The sequence below is a fragment of the Solea senegalensis genome, linkage group LG4 (genome assembly GCF_019176455.1).
Source record: "Solea senegalensis isolate Sse05_10M linkage group LG4, IFAPA_SoseM_1, whole genome shotgun sequence".
Lineage (NCBI taxonomy): Eukaryota > Metazoa > Chordata > Actinopteri > Pleuronectiformes > Soleidae > Solea > Solea senegalensis.
The window spans coordinates 3,271,754-3,291,863 of record NC_058024.1 but is presented as its reverse complement, the minus strand read 5'-3'; the positions used below and the strand labels follow the sequence as shown (position 1 = coordinate 3,291,863).

At 40.9% G+C, this 20,110-nt stretch overlaps 1 protein-coding gene across 3 annotated transcripts in view; it reads left to right on the top strand.

Annotated features, from left to right (window-relative positions):
* slc2a9l2 (solute carrier family 2 member 9, like 2) overlaps positions 1 to 20,110 on the top strand; it is a 121,356-nt gene that overhangs the window by 60,941 nt on the left and 40,305 nt on the right. For all 3 annotated transcript variants that reach the window (XM_044024826.1, XM_044024828.1, XM_044024827.1), the window contains exons 10-11: positions 1,075 to 1,176; positions 3,144 to 3,219. In XM_044024826.1, coding sequence (XP_043880761.1) covers positions 1,075 to 1,176; positions 3,144 to 3,219 — 178 coding nt within the window. The remainder of the gene's footprint in view (positions 1 to 1,074; positions 1,177 to 3,143; positions 3,220 to 20,110) is intronic.

The window sequence follows — 20,110 nt, the reverse complement described above, 5'->3', positions numbered from 1 at the left end:
CAAATCAACCTGAACAGCGCCGAACTGTAGATCACTTAAAACGATTTAACAATCCTAAAAACGTGGGTTCATCTCCAACATCTATGTCCATGTTAAGTTGGTACTTGTTTTTGTTGTGGAGATGCAACCTAATGGCGAGTAGGGCTGGTGGAAATACGCCATTGGTGTTTGAAATCCTTCTTCCTGATTCACCTAAATGATGCAAACCTACCAAACAAGGCAGCAGTAGACGCTAAAAATGCTGATTTTTTTATTTGGACCTTTCAGTGCAGCATAGGAAGCAATATTTGCAAACTTGACTTCCTTGCTTGTAACATACACCAGTCAAGGTGCAATCTCCACATACCTCATGAGGTACGCGCAGCTTTCGGGCCAAAAGCGGACTTCATCAGGAGTGTTTGGATCCTCACCCACGACTCTGTCAGGTTGGTCGACCGACAGTAGTGGCCTAACCCCTGCCCATCCACTCCTGGCTTCCTGTTCCCCTCCTCTCGCTTATTCCATAACCATCCTGCCTCCTCCCCCATTCTTCACTCTGCTCGTCTCCTTCATCAAAGCCCAGATCTGACAACAGCTGCCACACCAACCTGGCAGGAAAACCTCTGCACTCAGCCATGTCTGCCATCCCTTGTCCCTGCAGGGCTTCTTCACATCTCTCCTCCCAATACACTGTTAGTTCCAGCAGAATTATTCCTTGTCTTTAGTGGAACACAATGCAATAGCAAGATAAAGTGATAAGCCTTGTGTTAAGTGGCTGCAATCAGATTGTCCCTCTGTCCCTGCCGGCTGCCATGTTTCCATAAAGAGAGAATATCCATTTGTCAAGGTGATGCTTGACGCAGGAGGTGCACACAGCACAGTAAGAAGGGATGGGACTTCATGTTCTGGGGAGAATGAATGTCTGAAAGAAATTTCTTTCTGGACAGAGGAAGTGGACAAACTGGCTGACTGACATTCAAAGTGCTATGCAACGAGAAACCTTTTGAAATATGTCTGGGATGTTACACCACTGGCAAAAAAATCACCCTGGAAATGTCTCTCCAATGACTGTGCTTTTGTCGTCTCTTCATGCAGGGCTTAGTGATTGAACGGCTGGGACGGAAGCTTCTCCTCATATTTGGTTTCTCTGCCATGGCTGTGTTCTTCAGTCTCCTCACAGTGTTCCTCACTTTCCAGGTAAGGCACTCCATCTGCTTCTTCTCTGACCTCAGTCTGGACAGTGAGTGAAGACCTTTCACAGTAACACAGAGGTCTTCACTGGGTCAGGGTTAGACTTAACTGATGCCAAATGGGTAATTCATTTGCTTCCCAATCAATATACACATCCACCCTCGACAAACACAACATACACTGTTAAAATGTTTAAATGTAATAACCCAATAAATAGAACAATTAAAGGGGAATCAGTCCCACAAGCTTGAACAACCGGACTACTGGCATTTTGCCTTTACCCCCCAGAATGAATTGCGTGTTGGTCACATGGTCTGGCGAGCTGTGTGATCAACTCTATAGGAATGAACGGAGCCAAAGGGGCGGAGCTGTATCCAGTTCTTATAATTCATCCAGGACAAAACCTCACTCGATCACAAGTATCCATTCTTACGCCACACATAACTGAGCGCTCACGGTATCATTTCCGGGTCGCTCGCAGCAATTGGGACATTCCCTTTCCGTAAGGACTGTGGCTTTTGTAAATTCGTTTTGGAAAATGTAAATTTGTTTCAAGTTTTGTTGTACTGGTTTGCACTTCCAGGCCACCGTACTTCACTGATCAGTCTGTCCAGTTCTTGTTGCTCCTGTAGTGTTTTGCAGGTGCCCTGTCATCAGGGTGCTTGTTCTTCAGTGAATTGCAGGCAATCTCTGGAAATTCAAGACTTCTGAGCTTTGACCTGTAATTTCCCATGTATATGTTTTAGAATACAATAGAATAGAATAGCAGCTTTAAGGTAACAATGAGAAACAATTTAGCACCACCATTCTCAACAGTGTATGAGCAATCACTACAGACTTTGAGAGAATTAAAGAATTAAAAAGTGTGTCTCTGAAACAAGATGAAAAATAATACAATAAAGTGGACAAGGGCTGAACATGAGTGCCGTCTAACTAAAGCCTCTGCCACTTCACTTATCTGAAGGCCTGTGGGACTGGCTGTTTGTATTTAGTCTGCCAGTTTTCCCATGATTCCAGACATTAAAGTCAAAGTCAGATTTATTACATTTATTATGTTATTATTATTATTATTATAATAATAATATACAGAGGATTTCTCGCTATCCCACACATACACAACAGATAAGAAATCCCCTAGCATCACTTATAACATTACTAAATAAGAACAATATCAAAACAAGATCACAGGACAAAACACAACAAGATGAAACACAGGGATGTCACAGGCAGCATCTGTTGTGACCCGTGTGTTATTCAGCACAGTGCCAGCTATTAAATACAGCTCGTTAGCCTTTGTCAGCAATGCCTCTGTTGCCACAGTGAAAGGTGGAATGATAACCTTTGCTGGCCATACAGTCGCGTGAGGGTGTGCAGGGGAAAGTACTTTAGTGTCTGGGGAAGACACTGCATCACATCGTCCTCCGTGCTTGAATCAAACTGCTCCCACGTGACGAGAATGTAACGACTTCTGAGGGAATTAACGCAACTTTGATTGTCCCTTTGTGTTTGAGCTGACTGGTGCAATGGAGTGTGATATAATCACCAACATCCTCATCCATGTAATACAGTGTAAAGTCATCAGTAAGTTCAAATGTCTCCACAGTGCTGTCTTCTTATAGCTTATAGCGCTCGACCGTTAGGTACGTCAATCATCCTACTCAATTTTCTGTGTGATTATTAAAGATTTACAGTATTGAGTTGGAATCAGTGATAATTATACTAATAATTATTAGTCCTTTCTCACATACCTTGAGCGAAACATTCCAAAAATAGTGAGTGTATCTTAAAAACTTCTGTCAAATACATTTTAAAGTAAAAGTAACGGTTACATTTTATTAAATATTTACAAAGCTTATTGTTTAGGGTCCATGAACAGTAATTATATATAAATACATTGATTAGACTGTATTTCAGCAATCTAAAATATAAGGTGCATTGTGACCTTTTGTTTCTGTCCCTCTTCTTTCCTTCAGGACAGCGCGTCATGGATGCCTTACCTCAGTTACGTCTGCATACTGATCGTGATCGCGTCCTTCTGCTCTGGTCCAGGTAAAACTACTGACTTACATTAATACCATATCAGTGACTTTGTCTTCCTTCTATTTTCTATTCCTCACTGTTGCACTTCACTCAGACTGATAACTCAGACTGATCTCAAGCGGTTTGGTTCAGTGATGTACAATAGATGTTAAAAACGGTGTGAGTTCTGTGTCAAGGGACACAGAGCTGTTAAAAAACTAATGAAACAACAGGACCTGGCATCCAACTGGTGTGTCAGTAATTAGAGTCACAGTGGAAAGTGTTGTACCATGGGACTCGGTGAATCCTGGAGGGAGGCTGACTTTGAGTTTGAAGGTGAGGCTGAGGCTGTCATCGCACATTTACATACTGTACACAGCTTATGAATAACGGCGTCTCCGCGGAGTTATCATACAACACATTTTGTGAGGGTATCCACATGAGATGAAGAAGCCCGCTCTGCATACAGTACCACTCTGGGATTACCATTCCCTGCTGCAGTCAATTTTCACCCTGCTCCAGTTGCATCGTTCACCACCTCCCGTGCATGAAGAATCAGTGCTCAGGTGTTTTCACATTCACCTTCGAGGAGGTGCGTGACTTTAAGTAGCAAGTGATAAACATCATGCTTGTTAGATTGTGTGTGTGAACGTATATTTGTGAATGGTAAATGGTCTGTTTTTATACGGCACTTTCCTCGTCTCGATGACGAGGCCGCTTTACACACATTCACTCACACTTTCGTGCAGCACATCTGTTTTCTATCACACATCTCATTCACCCATTCACATGCTGCCGTCAGGAGCATCGTGGGGTGAAGTGTCTTGCCCACTTGCCCACATCGAGCCAGGAATCAAACCCTCATCTTTCCAGTTGAAAGACGACTCCATCCACCGCTGTGCAACAGTCGCCTTTATGTTACGTTTTATGGCATAAACACTGACCTTGTCAGGACCAGTAAGACCACTCCCCCCAAAAAAAAAACAACCCACAACTGGTTGTTTGGGGTCGCTCTAAATAAACTCTTTGAAACTGCGCTTCATAAAAGACAGAAAAACAAAACACAGAAGACTTTGAACAGCCTTTTAAATGCACCATAGACTTCTGTTTCATGTGTTGATCAGTGTTAATACTGTGGCTACAAATATATGAAAGAATGTCTTTAAAACTCCTTGAAAATGTAGCTGTGAGAGCGCAGGTGCTTCCTCCTCCTCCTCCTCTGGTATGAGCGAAACTGGAGCGAGATAGAGTTAAGAGATGAAGTGATGCTGATGTCACTGTCTTTGTGCGTCACTTGTTGTGCCTTAGATGTCAAGGTATTTGAATCGAGAGAACAAGGGATCTCAAAAAGTGAAAGAATAATCTATTTTTACACCGCTGCTACTAATTTGCCATCCGAGGCGTTTTTTTAAGCTGCATTTCTGTGGTAATTGTTGAGGGACACCAGATCATGTCTGGTTTATTTCCAGAGCAAAGTGATGATTTATGGCCTGCTGTGACAAACAATGCCCCTCGCTGCCCCTGGAGTGGTGAACGACTCAGGGAGATGATGAGCTGTAAAGTGTGAGTGGGCGAGGGGCCACGAGGGGCCACGAGGGGTCCCTGCTCAAGACCATGCCGATGTTTATCATTTCAAAACTGACTTTTGATGACCTCGATTTTTTTGAAAGGGCGAACTAAATTGATCATGGTGAATTTCTTTTAGTGGGATTATCATGAATTAGCCTTGCTAACACCAGATTTCTCGCAACTCTTTCCTGGGGTCACTTCAAATGGAAGCAACAGCCAAATCAAAAGACAGCTGCTTCAGTAAGCTGCCACACATCGCGCCTCTGTTATCATTGCAAAACTGACTTTTGATGACCTCGATTTCTTTGAAAGGGCGAACTAAATTGATCATGGTGAATTTCTTTTAGTGGGATTATCATGAATTAGCCTTGCTAACACCAGATTTCTCGCAACTCTTTCCTGGGGTCACTTCAAATGGAAGCAACAGCCAAATCAAAAGACAGCTGCTTCAGTAAGCTGCCACACATCGCGCCTCTGTTATCATCGCATGAAGCACCAAGGGTTTGTGTTTGGTTCCCTTTTCCTGAAGTGTTTGCAGTGATCAGACAGACTCGGCTGAGTTCACCCAGGCTAATCGTGAATGGAAATAATCATTTATATTTCACATACAACATACAACAATCTTTTTTATTCTTTGTTAAGTTGTTTCTTACCAATATGTAATGTAGAGTCATATCAGAATTTTAGGGACATTTTAAGAGTTTATATATTTGTATAGTTTTCAGAATAATATCGTAAATTACAAACGTGTTCTGCGTAATCATGACCCCACACTGGTCACAACTCAGACATATATGGACACATGTCCTTATTCACATGTGTCTTCTTCTAAGGTTTTGGATCCAAAACAAATGAAGGTCAACTATGGACAGAAGGCTCCATCCGTCTCTGTTTAGAAATGAATGAATAAATGATCTTTTCACCTACAACTACCATTTTTCATCTAATAGTGCATCTTAGAGAGTCATAGCCAGCGGTTGTAGTAATAGACAATGAATGAAAAACAATATCAAACTAATATCATGTTCCTTCAAAGATATTGGGATTGTTCAAAGAGGGCATTCAAAATGGATCCAAAGCCAAACTGTACTTAACTTTTCCCTTTGATGGACCATGCAGTCAAAAAATTGTGTATATTTTGACCTGGGAAAGGTTTTTAAGGTTTGAATTTGAACTTCCTTTAAGTTCAAATGGAATTCTGAATTTTGGATAAAAAAGTGACATAGAAATTCGAAACAACTCCTGCCTTAGAGAGTTCCTTCCTTGATTTATCGTGGAGTTGCCACCTTCTAGAAAAAAGGAAATCCGTGCGGTGAAATCCTGTCGGCTTGTTTCCTTGCTCTGCGAGAACTGCTGCCGTACTTCAAGTTTCCACAGCCAATCACACAAACACACACATGGATTACACCTGCTTTAAAACGATGGATAATTGTCAGTCAGATGTGTGCTTTCATCTGCAGTTTTTACACATCTCTTCCCACTTTCCTCCCATGATAATTGCGTCGCATGATAACGTTTCAACCATGTGCAGTCTCTTTGTACAGACCATGCCATTGTTTGCAGACGCATATTGCGACAGATTAACGTCTGGAATGATAACAAAGCGCGGATGTGTGTGCCACTAAGCTTTGGCATGAGCCTTTAATGAGTGGTAAAAACCAAACCTGGAGAAAATTACATTTCAGCAGCTGCAGGTATAATGAAATTTAGCATTTCTTAAACACTGTGCCTCATTCATTAGTCAGTCATGTATTCCTTCTTTCTCAATCGTTGTTTATGAGGCTGCAACGTTCTGTGATTTCAGCGTCTTGAGTGTGAATATCTGGTCTCATTGAAATATTTGGTTTGTTTGGAGGATGACTACAAACATCTACTCCATGGATTGACAAAATAATGGACACAAATATGGACTGAATGTATTTTTCTGTCTGTGTTGCCTCGTCGCAGCAGCGTTCCATTGATTTCTGTTACTCACTTTACGTTCCTTTAAATTCAACTTCCCTGTTGCAATCCTGTCAGCATGTTGACTCCATGATGATCTTAAAGGGATAGTTCTGTTTGTTTGTTTTCTTTCTTTTTTAAGTTTAACTCAGGGGTGTCAAACTCATTTTTGTTCAGGGGCCACATACAGAACAATTTGATCTCAAGTGGGCCGGACCAGTAAAATTTGTAAAATAATAGCATAATAACCTATGCACAACAAGAACTCTTTGCTTTTTTCGCCTTTGTTTTACATTTAATGAAGGATATTTTTACAAAACATGACATTTCTTGAGAAATATAAGTATGCAATTGCAACAATATCGTGCCTAAATGTACTATTTACACATCACACTGGATCTATAAAGGCACAAACCTTTAGTCACAGGTATGTGGAAGAGAAAAATATTGTATTTGACGTGACGCTTAGATTGTAATCGTAGTGTGAAATTTTAACAAATTCATCCTGTGGGCCGGATTGGACCCTCTGGCGGGCCGGTTCTGGCCCCTGGGCCGAATGTTTGACACCCCTGTACTAACTCATAGTCTCTTTTTTATTTTGTTTTATTTTGGACATTAAAAATGCAATGGTGTCAGTACCCTTTACACAGGTGTTCTTGTCCGCTCTATGAAGAGCTGCTGGAATCACACAAACAAATGGAACATGGCCTCTTGTTTGGTGGTCCAATTAAATCTCATGTGATTAGGACTATATCCTGTGTTCTTTGGTTTTGAGTTGGGCTGAGTGTATCCCCATGGCATTTATTATACTTTTATTCATTTTTAACAACTTTGCACCATACTGAGCAGGGTCTTTACTAATAGATAATCACATAGTCCAACATACACGGCCAAATTATTACAAATGATTGTGTTTACTCAATGATGTTCAGTGTGTTCTATGGCGCTGCATCTATTTGCATTGCACAGAGTGATTTGCTGCTCTCTACACAGTGATCAGTGCCGTAGCTCTGGCAGGATGAACACTGTTTTTCTATGTATAGATTAAGGTAGTTGGTCTTTCACAAGTTTCCAGTGCAGTTTCCTCCGTATAACCTCTGAAGGACAAATGACCAATTGGGCATACACTTTAATTTCCTCATTGTGTCTGGAAGTTCTCCTTTGAAGAGCATAGCCAGTTTCATTTTCTTCTTCTCTAACACACTGTGACAGACGGGGCTTTTGCACTTTGTCATGAAAATGAATACAGGCTAGAGTGAAATGGGTTAGATTAAAATCTGGTTGCTGAAATCGTAATTCACTTTGAGGCATTGCTCAATGCTCCAGCAGAAATTGGAAAGTTGCAGGGGTCTCGGGTGAATTTGACTCTGCCAGTGCCAAAGTGGAAATCAGCTTATGTTGATTTTTTGATAATGAAGCGATTATATATTTTGGTTTTCACAGCAGAAACGTACAAACTTTAAGAAAAATGTAAAAGTTGCTGCTTGCATGAGCTGAGTCTCTGTATACCACATCTAGAGAATAGCAACTTATAAATAAGTGGAGCTGAATAATGCAATCAAAATCTCAGTTCAGGTGAAACAGCTTTGCAATTTTTGATTAGAGTGCCTATGATAGGCAGTACTGTTAACAGCTCTTCTTTTGTAGTCATATCTATAAACACCATCCGAATCAATACAGTCTCAAGGTGCTGGACTTGAAATGATGAAAACCTCCGTGCATGTGGAGTAGCTTCTTGCCTTGACGTTACTTTCAGCCAGGTAATTATGGCAATTATTTTTTTAAGCAATCTCTTTAATGAATTTTTGTTTTATAAAAAAATAAATCATACAAGAACATATCACCTCAGAGAAATGTGTAATATGCCAATTGTTATCTTATCACTGGCAGGGTGTTGATGGCTTGGATCTTGTTACGACAATTTAGCTGACTCTGGAGGACTTGTCTGGCTGATCACCTTGCAGCTTCTTCATGGTTCCCATTCAACTGTGGGACCCTAAGATATAACTGTCATGTTGCCTTCAGGCAGTTCCACTCCCTCAGTTCCCACTTTTTGATATCATCCAGCTACATTTATCAAGTCTGAATGACATCCATGTAGATCCTGGTGTAATCCTGGAATTGGTTCCTGAAGCCACTCTTTGTCACGATCTGGCCTGTGAAGAACAGTAGAGCATTTCCTTGGTATATTCCACATTTGATGCTCACTTTGAGTTGGCTTCCTGAGTCATCTTCCACCGTCCCATCAAATTCTCAGTCGTGATGACACTTTACAGCTTCAAGCATTCCAGTATCCAGGTGCATGGCAGGCCTTGGTTCTTGTAGTCAATCATGCATTGCACAGGTTGGTGGTCTTGGTCTTACAGTCCTTCCGAGACTACCCTGTCGACCATTAGTTGGTGCTTGGCTTCCCCGGTTCCTTTCAGGGCTCATGTGCCTATTCACCTTAGCCGAAAATCCAGTGTACTGTACCTTTAAAATCAAGTATGTTCAGCACAACAAGGTTATAAGTCATTTTTAAAATATCAAAACCTGTGAGCGTGTTTGCTTATGAGCGCAAGCACGGTGTTGCTGTTCTTGTTTTTTTTACACTTTGTCCAGAAGTAAATTATTGCATCACAGATTTATGGCTAGACAGAGTTGATTGAAACCTTCACCGCATACATATATTTGGCCAATTATTGCTGTCCTCACTGTTGACTCCCTTCCACTCAATAGAGACCTGCGAGCAATAATCAACAGGGTTTAGGTTTTATCTACTAAATAAGTGATTTGCTTAGTTTTATCTCCCAATGATAAAAGGTTTACAGTGCACATGTCAAGGTCAAGGTATCTTTATTGTCCCACAGCAGGGAAAATAAGTTTGGAGCCAGGAGGATGCACACACAGAGATATTCAGACATAATACACAGATGAACAAGATTAAAGCAAATTAAAAGAACCAATAGTAAAGATAAAATATGATTAAGAATATACATATATATATATATATATATATATATATATATATATATATATATATAAATATATATATATATATATATATATATATATATATACACATATATATATATATATATGTATACATATATATATATACAAAATTCAGCACCTGAATGGCAGTGGAGACAAAGGAAGCTCTTAGTCTGAAGAGTATAGGCACCTTCCACCGACGGCCTGACGGCAACAGCCCAACTTCAGACTGGAGAAGGTGATCTGCACATTCCAAAATCAAAGAAGCTAGACTTGACTCCTCCCTGTAACCTCACCAGCCACTTTAACAAGGTTACCACGCCTGTTTCTATTGGCCAAGGTCAGGTTTCCATACCAAGCAACAATACAGAACATAAAAACCGATTCAATAAAACGTCTATAAAAGAGGGTCATCATCTCTGAGCGGACATTAAAAGACATTTTCCTCAGGAAATAGAGCCGTTGCTGAACTTTTTTTCGTTGTGGAGGCAACGTGAGCATCAAAGCATAATTTATCATCCACAACCACTCCCTGCTATTTATAGCTGTTCAACAGCTCAGTATCTGCATGAGCCCACATACAGCACAAATGCTTCAAAATGAGAGGTCTCAATGTGACATGGTGAAATGTTTCCCACTGGGTGAATTGTTTTAATGCACAGTCTCAGTCACTCATCACCTATTTCACTGCGTTACATTTATCTTCAGAGGCATATGGAGCAGTCCGGTGACGAGAAAGAGAACGACCTCAGGCTAGATGAGCTCTGTGAAAGGCCTCTGCTCCTGAGAGTTGTAACGTAGGTGGTCACACCCGTCAGCTGATGATGGATGATACCAGGGGCAAACTCAAATCATTCAGGCCAGGAATTTGACTCCATCCCAGGCCACAGTCATGCCATCCATCAGGCAATTTTGTAGACCAGAGTAGTTAGTGGGGACAATTCGATCAAATAAAAAAAGGGCCCAATAGTCAAATACATACATGAATATAACGTATTAGCAACATTGTCATTTCGAAATAATCTCAGTGTAAATTACTATTATCTTCTCTTTTTTGGCTTCTCCTGTCTCCATTGTCTCCTTGGTGTCCTCTTCTCGTACCAACTGTCCTCATGTCCTTCTTCACAACATCCATGAAAGCTTCTCTTTGGGCTCCCTCTTTTCCTCCTGCCAGACAGCCCCGTCCACTGTTCGAAAGAACAGATCGTGTGAGTGGATGAACTGAACTCCATCACTCACTAACAGGATTCGTTCATCTCACAGTTCAGCTGAGGTGAGCTGAGCTGAGCTCTGTTGTGGGCCCACAGGCCACCAGTTTGACACACCTGGTCTAAGTGATACGCCAGGCAAAATGTTTAGGCTTGAAAGGTGACTGTAAAGAGATCACTCTTTATTTATTCTATATTTATTTACAATTATTTTGTGTTCAAATACTGACACTTTCTTTCTAAAATCCTTTATAACTAACATAAAATGAGGCTAGCCTCTGAGAGGTATTGATATTTTAAACATACTGCAGGTAGTGAGCGAAGAATCACTAAATTGCAGTGATATACAAATCACTGCTGACATGTTTTCACTGCAGCAGTGCAATTTAGTGTCCTATTACCGATTCGTTGGTCACTCCCACTTGTCCTGTTGCACCTAATACCCTTCATTCTCACATTTCACTTTCACGTTTCCATGCTTGCAAACTGTGTTTTTGACACGCACCATATGCACGACTTTTAATTGGCATGGGCTCCTGCTGGAGCAGTAGGTGAGACATGGCTTCACAGCAGTGTGTGAGATGGTTTCAGTCAGATGACTGACAAGTGGAGCTGCCAACTGCTGAAGGAAATCCACTCATCTGCCAATCACCAGAGCAAGTGAGGAGCATCCGCGTGCCGATTTCCTAAGCCCTGTTCCTGCTGGAGGCTCCAACTGGTGTCCACACACTTTCATGCTTTAGACCATAATATTGCATAATGCCACTTTTACTCAATTTGTGGATATGCCACCATCTGGCCAGGGGTCACTAGAAGGCAGACTTCAGATCTGCAGAGCCATGACCAATAGATTATTGCTAATTGCCATGTTTTGACACATGGTTTATGTTTTGACTGGTGCAAATTTTTTTAGCCAGGAAATTCAGGCCTATTACTACGAAGTTGTACTTTTCTGTACAAGTAGTACATGTAATAATTCATATATTATTACCTCTGCCAAGGAGGTTATGTTTTCATCCGCATGGGTTTATCTGTAACTTTGTACTTCTGTGTGCGTATGCAAGTTTCATAGTTTCATACAGAAATGATCCAGATTACGGCTTTGGCGGCAAATTTAAATTCAACATGAACAAGTTCAGTTGTGTTTATCGCAGCGTCATCTTTGGATGAATTTTGTCATGTTTATGTAAGATCAGTTTATGTCAGGGGTGTCAAACATACGGCCCGGGGGCCAGAACCGGCCCGCCGCAGGGTCCAATCCGGCCCAAAGGATGAATTTGTTAAAATTTCACACTACGATTACAATCTAAGATCCTGAGTGCTGTGTAAATAGTACATTTGGGCACGATATTGTTGAAAATGCACTTATATTTCTCAAGAAATTTCATGTTTTGTAAAAATATCGTTCATTAAATGTAAATCAAAGGAGAAAAAAAGCAAGGAGTTCTTGTTGTTCATAGGTTATTATGCTATTATTTTACTATTTTTGCTGGTCCGGCCCTCTTGAAATCAAATTGTGCTGTATGTGGCCCCTGAAGAAAAATGAGTTTGACACCCCTGGTTTATGTAATCTTTGGTATTAGAGAAGAGAAATGGTTCATTCATCCATTACTGCTGCAGAATTGTACCTCGGCTTTGTGTTTTCTGTTGTGTTTTAAAAGCTGACATTTAGACTCCCCCCCACACACACACTATAAACTCAGTTGCTAACACAGAACTCCAAACAAGTTTTGATTTTAACTCACTTTTTTCCTCCTCCTCCTTCTGCAGACTCACACTGTCGTCTCATTAACTGGATATTGGTGTCTTCACTGTGGAGTGTGTCAGATTTCCCCCTCCTTGTCAAATCATCTTTTCTCGCACTGTTTCACAAACCTCATGAAAAACCCACAACACATACTGGATTATATAAGAAACTAACAAGACCAGATAGAACAGCATCACATTAGGGTTCTGTTGGTTCACCCTGTAACAACAGTGAGATGTCAGCCAATTTGATTTGTGTAAACATTAGAATACCCACATTGACCACATTGACATAACCATGTCAATAAAGAACATATTAATCTGCCAAAAATGAAGAGGAGGGGAGACATATATTCCTTGTAGTCCTCAGATAGCTGTTCCATCTGTTCTGCTGATACGCTAAGAGGCATTCACATCAGCCGGTTGTCACTTTTCACATGTGGGACACTGAGACCTACTCTGAAGCACTGATGTGCTGAGTGGTTCAGAACATTCCCCAGCTTTTCCCCAGGGTTCTGCCACAGTCTATGACGAATGACAGTTTTGAATCAAGCCACTTTAATTAAGCATCTAAACAGTATGATGACACTCACAGTGCGTTCAGTTTCACTTCAGTTACTGAAGCATAAACTTTTAAGCTGCATATTATGTTTCAGTGATTTCAGCATCCAATGTATAGATCATGAGACCGTACGGTATATCTGGACCCAACTTGTTGGGTAGTCACGTGCGACATTTACTCTGTTACGAATACTTGAGTAACTTTTTGGAAAGCTACTTCGCATTTAGAAGTAGTTTTATTGGAAAATACATTTACTTTTACTTGAGTATATATTTAAAGAGAGAACCGTACTTTTACGCCGTTCCATTTGGCTAAGTGGCGGTCTTTTCTTTAATTACATGCACAGTCTATTTCGCTCCCTGTTGGCTATGGCTGACAACATCTTGCCAATCAAATGCAGCCAAATGAGTCACGTGACAAGCGTTGTCAGCTGCTAGCCGCAGATTTCGGCTCCAAGTGGACTTAAAACACACCAGCGGCTTGTCGTGCTGTCCACCCGTCAAACTCTCAGCCACCTACAATGCTGACCTGAGCAGACCCTGTCTCTCAGGTGACCCTAGTGACCTTCTTTCACACTTGGACACCGTGTCAGAGGGGTGAACGATCTGCATTGTTTAACTTAACGACCTGGTATTTAGCCTTCTAATCTAATAGACAGGGTAACGGAAGAATATTTAATAACGGACTCAGTGTATACATTATATAGTATAAATGTGTTACATATTACAAATATGTATACAGTACATTATGTCTGAACAGTTAAAACACAAGAAGCTAATTTTATAGAGTTTTTAGTTTGGACATGTGGAAGGTTTGTCCTTTTGCGTGGGGTCCCTTTGAAATGTGTTGGTTTGTAAATTTGACATTTTCATATATATATATATCAAATTTCAGGTGTACTAACGGGAGTGGAATTCTCTGGTAATCAGTGGAAACAACCATTATCACAGCTTGCTACGTGGAGCAGCTCCATCGTGCTTTATGGTCCTGCGGCTCTTTAACTTGGATTCAGTCGTCAGCCTTTGTGCCGTCTCTGTTGAATATTCACGTCATTTACATGGTTTTATTTCTTTAAATGAGAAGCTGCCTTGCCTTATACCCATCCCATGTTAAAGGGTTAGTTTGAGTTCTTGAAGTGGGGTTGTTTGACTCACTGATACCTTTTAAAACACTGGGGGCTGAATGTATGCATAAGCTGTACATGGCCATTCAAATATGGGGACGCTGAGTGACTCACTCACAAAAGCAAAAACAATGGCATTCAAAGGAAATTGATCTGCAGCTCATGTGATGTCATTGTTCTCTCCTGGAGTCTGTTGTAGAAACCTTGTCTTTACTTGTGTTTCACTTCCTCCATGTTCTCCCTTTCGTAAACCTTCCAGAATTGAAACCTGAATGTCTTTTTGGGGTCACTTTTGCTGGTCCCAAGGCCAGAGATAAAGTTGAACAACCTTATTCCTCTCTCCTACAGTGTTCATTACAATTACACATGTAAATTTGGTGATTAATTCCTTTAGCAACTTCTAGCGACATTCAGGACCGCCAATAGCTACTTCCCTTAAGAGTTAGCACAGAGATCGACTGATATACAGTATTTGAGCCTTACTATGCCCTGTGTGCTTTTTATTAGTTTGGAAATAGGTGTAGAGGACATTATTCCAGACCTGCAGGGGATGGAACCTAGCTTTGTGACAAACATTTTACTCTGGAGTCTACCAGCTAAATATAGCGCTGTTGTCAATAGAAGGTTAAGTGTCACGTTAGCATTAGCATCTTCTGCTCACTGTGAGCATGTTTCATAGCAGTGATTCTCTGGATCTGTGAGGATCTGTTAGCATGTTAGCCTGTCTCTGACTGTTTTGGCTATCCACCATCCACCATCTGTCAAAACAGCCAGAGATGAGAAGAGTTGTCTGACATATTGTCTGATTTATGTGTTGTCTAGCACCATGTTAATTATTATTAAAAATAATAATTAGAGTCACCTTGTCTTTTGCTCCGTCTTAATCTTCAGTGCCTGAAGCTCATGTGAAGAAGAGGAGGATGATGAGAGAGCAACATTATCTTAGTGGGAATAAATTTGTCCTTAGCTGACTTTACTCGGCCTATTTGCACCAGGGTATTTTAACGTTGTCTGGTCTGGAATATACGTCTGTAGAGGTGAACAACATTGTTTCCTGCCATGGTTGTGTAATGTGACCTATAACAGCCCCGCCTCCAAAAAAGTTAAGTTTTCCTCTAAATAAAATAAACAGAGTTAAATTAATAAAGTTTTTTTTTATTTACCCTTGAGGTGAGACATTATTTTAGCTTAACGAAGTCGTTCCCATTTTTCTCAGTTTATTTTTTTATGTCACCAACTGAAATATAAATAAAAAATAAAAAAAATGAAACACACGCCACCCACATACGCAACATGCCAAACATTTCCCCGTCCCGTTCTGCTTCTCTGCACCCGACACAAATACAACCATAATCAATTCCCCACAGCTCCATAGCGAGGGTGCACACTCGTTAGCGACCCGCCCACCCCCCCCCACACACACACACACATTCACCACACTTGCAGGCACACTCACCAGAGACGCTGACGTTTCCCCCGCTGCTCTCGGCCAAACAGGGGCGTAGCTATCTGGGCGGATAAAGAGGGCTCCTGGCGGGAAAGTGACCACCTGACTGAGGTGGCTAATTAGAGACTATTATTTTGTGCAACGCCCAGTGGGAGGGGCATAACATTTATAAGGCAACCATTTTGAGCCTGTTCAGGTGGGAGGGAGTTGATGACATGTGGTGCAGTGTCCGTCAAACCAAGAAAGAATATTACTGTTTCTTTTGTTGTTTGCTGGAGTCAGAGACAGTGCAAGAGGTAAAGTACAGCAGTACTGGAAATGAACCAGTTTTCTCACAACATTCTGGGTGAAATACTGATGTTTCTCACTCTGGGTTTTTGTAACACCTTTCCCAGGCCATGCACATCATGATGAAACACATTATATCCCAATAGCATCTACAGTGTGATGGGTGGAAATATTTCTGTGTGCATCTTTCAATGTCAGATGTGATGGTGATGATGATTTCATCTTCAGTTTTGGTAAATAAATTCACCTACATTTTTCACACTGGACCTTTAAGTAATGTATTTCCATGTCTTTATTTCTCATTCCACAAATTCATATATATATATATATTCATATTCCTGAATAAACAGAAAAAACAGTGACCAACTATAACAGCACACATTTAATACGACTACATAATACAATAATATGGGGCAGAGAGAGTGCATGCACAATCACAATTGTATTTTATTTATTTATTTTTGCTCTACATGCACTTTTATTTTGATTTATTTTTCATTAGATTTTCTTTATTGTGCAAAACATATTTGTGAGTGAGTGAATACAAAGACAAGGTACAAAAACGACGGATGGAAATTACAGAAAGAAGCAAAGATCACATTTAATAAGACAGAAAAATACGAGTTTTGGTAATCATTTTACTCTGAGTGAGGTGAGTTCTGTTTCATATTGAATAAGTTGTACGTTTGTGTTAGTGATCGTAGAGAGCATGTTGTTATTCATTTGTATTCAGAAGGTGGGAGTGCGAGAGCTCACAGGCAGTGTTATGGAGATGTGGTAGAAAAAGTCTTTCGAGTTATTGACTGTCATCATCTCACTGCTGAGTTTGGCAGGCTGTAGTGTGTTGTTGGGGATTTTAATTTTCAACTATTTACGTGTATTTTCAGAAAAATATGGTCGACCTCAACATTCTTGGCAGAGAAACATGAAACAAAGTGGGACAGAGAGAGAGATGATGTTTCTCTCTCAGCCTTTGCCACTTGATTATAATTTTCAACTGTCTTTATTTTTTTCTGATTATTTCATTTTCTGCAATAATTAATGATCATTTATGAGATAAACTACTTTAAAATGTGACTTTGGCAGCACAGTAATACTCTCCTTCATCAATACTCCTTCAGGTTTCCCTCACCATAAAAGTTCCAGCAGATGACCAATGAGAGCGTTTGCACTGACCTGACCTACAGCATCTGATACTTTGCAAAAACTAATCATCAACTTAGATCTTGTCTTACTGGAAAGATCCATAAACGAAGTGCTATGATTTCTTTTTATCGCACTCTATTAAGCGAGGCAGAAAGAGACCTCTGTGCCATCTCATCCAGGCTGCGCTTTAAAGCCTCAGAAATGCTGCTCAGTTATTGCTCAGCTATGTAGAAAAAGATGAATCCCTCACAATTTCTGCATCTCGAAGCTTTGGCAGGTCAATATACTTCTGGCCTGTTGCTGTGGTGATGAGCGGTGTTTTCAAATTACCCCTGGGAGCCAATATTTTCCTAAATTACATTTTTTTTTAAATGAAGAGGAAAAAAAAGGTAAGAAAATGATCCTAAGAAATGTTGTTTATTTTGTCTTGCCTGTCAGAGGCTATGAGAAAACTCATCTTTGCTAGTTGCTCCATTTAAAAGGAAAAAAAGAAATAAAAGATTCCTCAGACTGGTACTAATTGCAACTATGTCCTTTGTACTTTCGGAGCTAAAGGAGCCAGTGAATTGTAAGAAACTATTAACTGTGGCCTCCACTCGTAACCTTCAGTCCTGCTGCGCCAGTTGAGGCCAAGGTACGGGACACATTCATTTTCTTCCAAGATCAAAATGAAGAGTCTCTATGGTTTTCCTTCACGTCTTTCCCCCAGTGCAGGGGCAGGTTTGCCAAACAAATAAGCCCACCTGCTGTTTCTGGATTTTATCTGTGAGATAATATGCAAATATGCAAATGACACTCTTTGTATGCTCGAGGGTGAGAGGTGAGCTGAATATGAAAATTGAATACTGAAAAGCAACTGGAGCAATTACTATATGCACATTATTCAAATGTGTTATTTCAAAAGGAAATGATTGTCGCTCGCTGTCAATTTGCCCTGAACAATGAATACTTTTCCCCCCACAGCAGGGACAACAGGGCAAGGGCAGGACATGGCAAAACTGTAGTGTCATGATGTCGTCATTGCTATGAAATGCTATTTTACACTATAAGTGAATAAAGGTTCACATGGTGGAGTAGCGGCTATAGCACTTTTGCCTTACAGCACAGAAGGTCGCCGGCTTAAATCTCACTTTCCTGTGTCTGCGTGAGTTTACGTCGGGTTCTCCGGTCCCACATTCCAGACATACGCAGAGGTTGACTGGACACTTTGTCACCGTGGCAGCGAGTTGCCAGTTTACCAGGTCAAGAACTGGGGGTAACCCTGAGTAAAGTACCCAATCCCCATTGGAAATTGCAAATTGATTAAATTGACACATCTAGGTCCCAGTCTCTGCCAAAATTAAATATGCATAGCGTCTGCTGGAGAGGGTGAAGGCGAAAGAAAATTGACTGTGAGTATGAATGTGAGAGTGGACTGATGGACTCGTCCACGTTATACCCCGACCTTTCACCTTATGTCAGCTGGGGTTTGCTTTATACACTGGCTTCAATGTGGATGATAAAGTGTTAGAAAATGAATCAAAATTCATAATTATACGATACAAGATACTGTAGGGTGTGTGCTTTGTATGCATCTCCCCTCTGGTGTCATCAGGTGGTGAATCAACTCCACCATAGCGAGGACAATGACAGAGGGTTGTTTCCAAACAGCCCATAACATAACAAGACAGAAAACCACTGAAAAAGATGGATCACCTTTCACCTGGGAATGTGGAAATAAACACATATTGGTCAGCCACACAGTATGGAGCCAGTTAGCGGGTAATGAGAGTTACAGGGCGAAATGGGAACTCTTCCTGAGAAGAGTGGCATCTGCTGCTTTTAGGAGCCACAAGCGAAATATACGAGGGACAGAAGTGATGAGCGGAGACTCTCTGGGCTGTGAAATCTGGCCAAGGTGAAAGCTAATGATGTGTGGCAGACAATATAAGAGCAAGATTTAATTAGATGAGGGCGAGAAATGAAGGAAGAGGTGAAGGCTGATGGACTCTAAGTTTGTGACAGAGAAATGATCTCTGCATACCTGACTTGATTTGCACATGTGTGTGTGTGTGTGTGTGTGTGTTTGTGTGTGTGTGTGGAGGCTTTAATCATCTTTTACTGCTTCATTTGGTTAATGTGTTGTTGTTTATCTTATCGCTGACATGAAATTGCTACTGTTTAATATTCCAGTCTTGTTCTACTGTATGTACGTAGACTTGTAGTCAAGATCGCCTAAACCGAGACCAAGACAAGACCAAGACCAGAGGGTATCGAGACCAAGACAAGACCAAGACCAAGACAGATCAAGTCAAAACCAAGACCAAGTTGAGACATGAAGAACAGCAGCATACTGGGGTTCAGCCACAGTTTCCATTCAATACATATTAGAAGGTTTTATTTCAACTACAGGCAGAACAATACAGAGACATGTGAGCTCACTCACTGTGAATGTTTTCACAGACTGGCTGAGATCAACTATGACGCCTGTTACTGCACTGTTGGAGGATTGAGACACTGTTGAGGACGGACATGACTGATACTGACGGGTCCCAAAACAGCTAACACCTCCAACAAGTGTCTAAAGAATGGGAAATATGGAACTGATTTAAATCAATTGTAACGTCAAATTGAAGATACACACTTATAAACTTGAAATTGCATCATGTCCCATTGTAGATGGGACAACATCCCTGAAATGGATTAGGCCTAAACCGGTTAGACTTAAGAGAATGATGGGTATCGTTAGGATTTTATCAATAATGGTACTCATATCAATACTGCGTGTTGATATACTGATACATATTGATAAGGATCCTTCTCTGTAATTTGAAGCTGAGGATGCCTGAGTGTATAAATGTGGTGGAGAGCTGAGAGTGTACTTCTTACCTCCCCACCAAAGGCCAGGGTCTTACGTTCCAATAGGTTCCTCTGCAGTG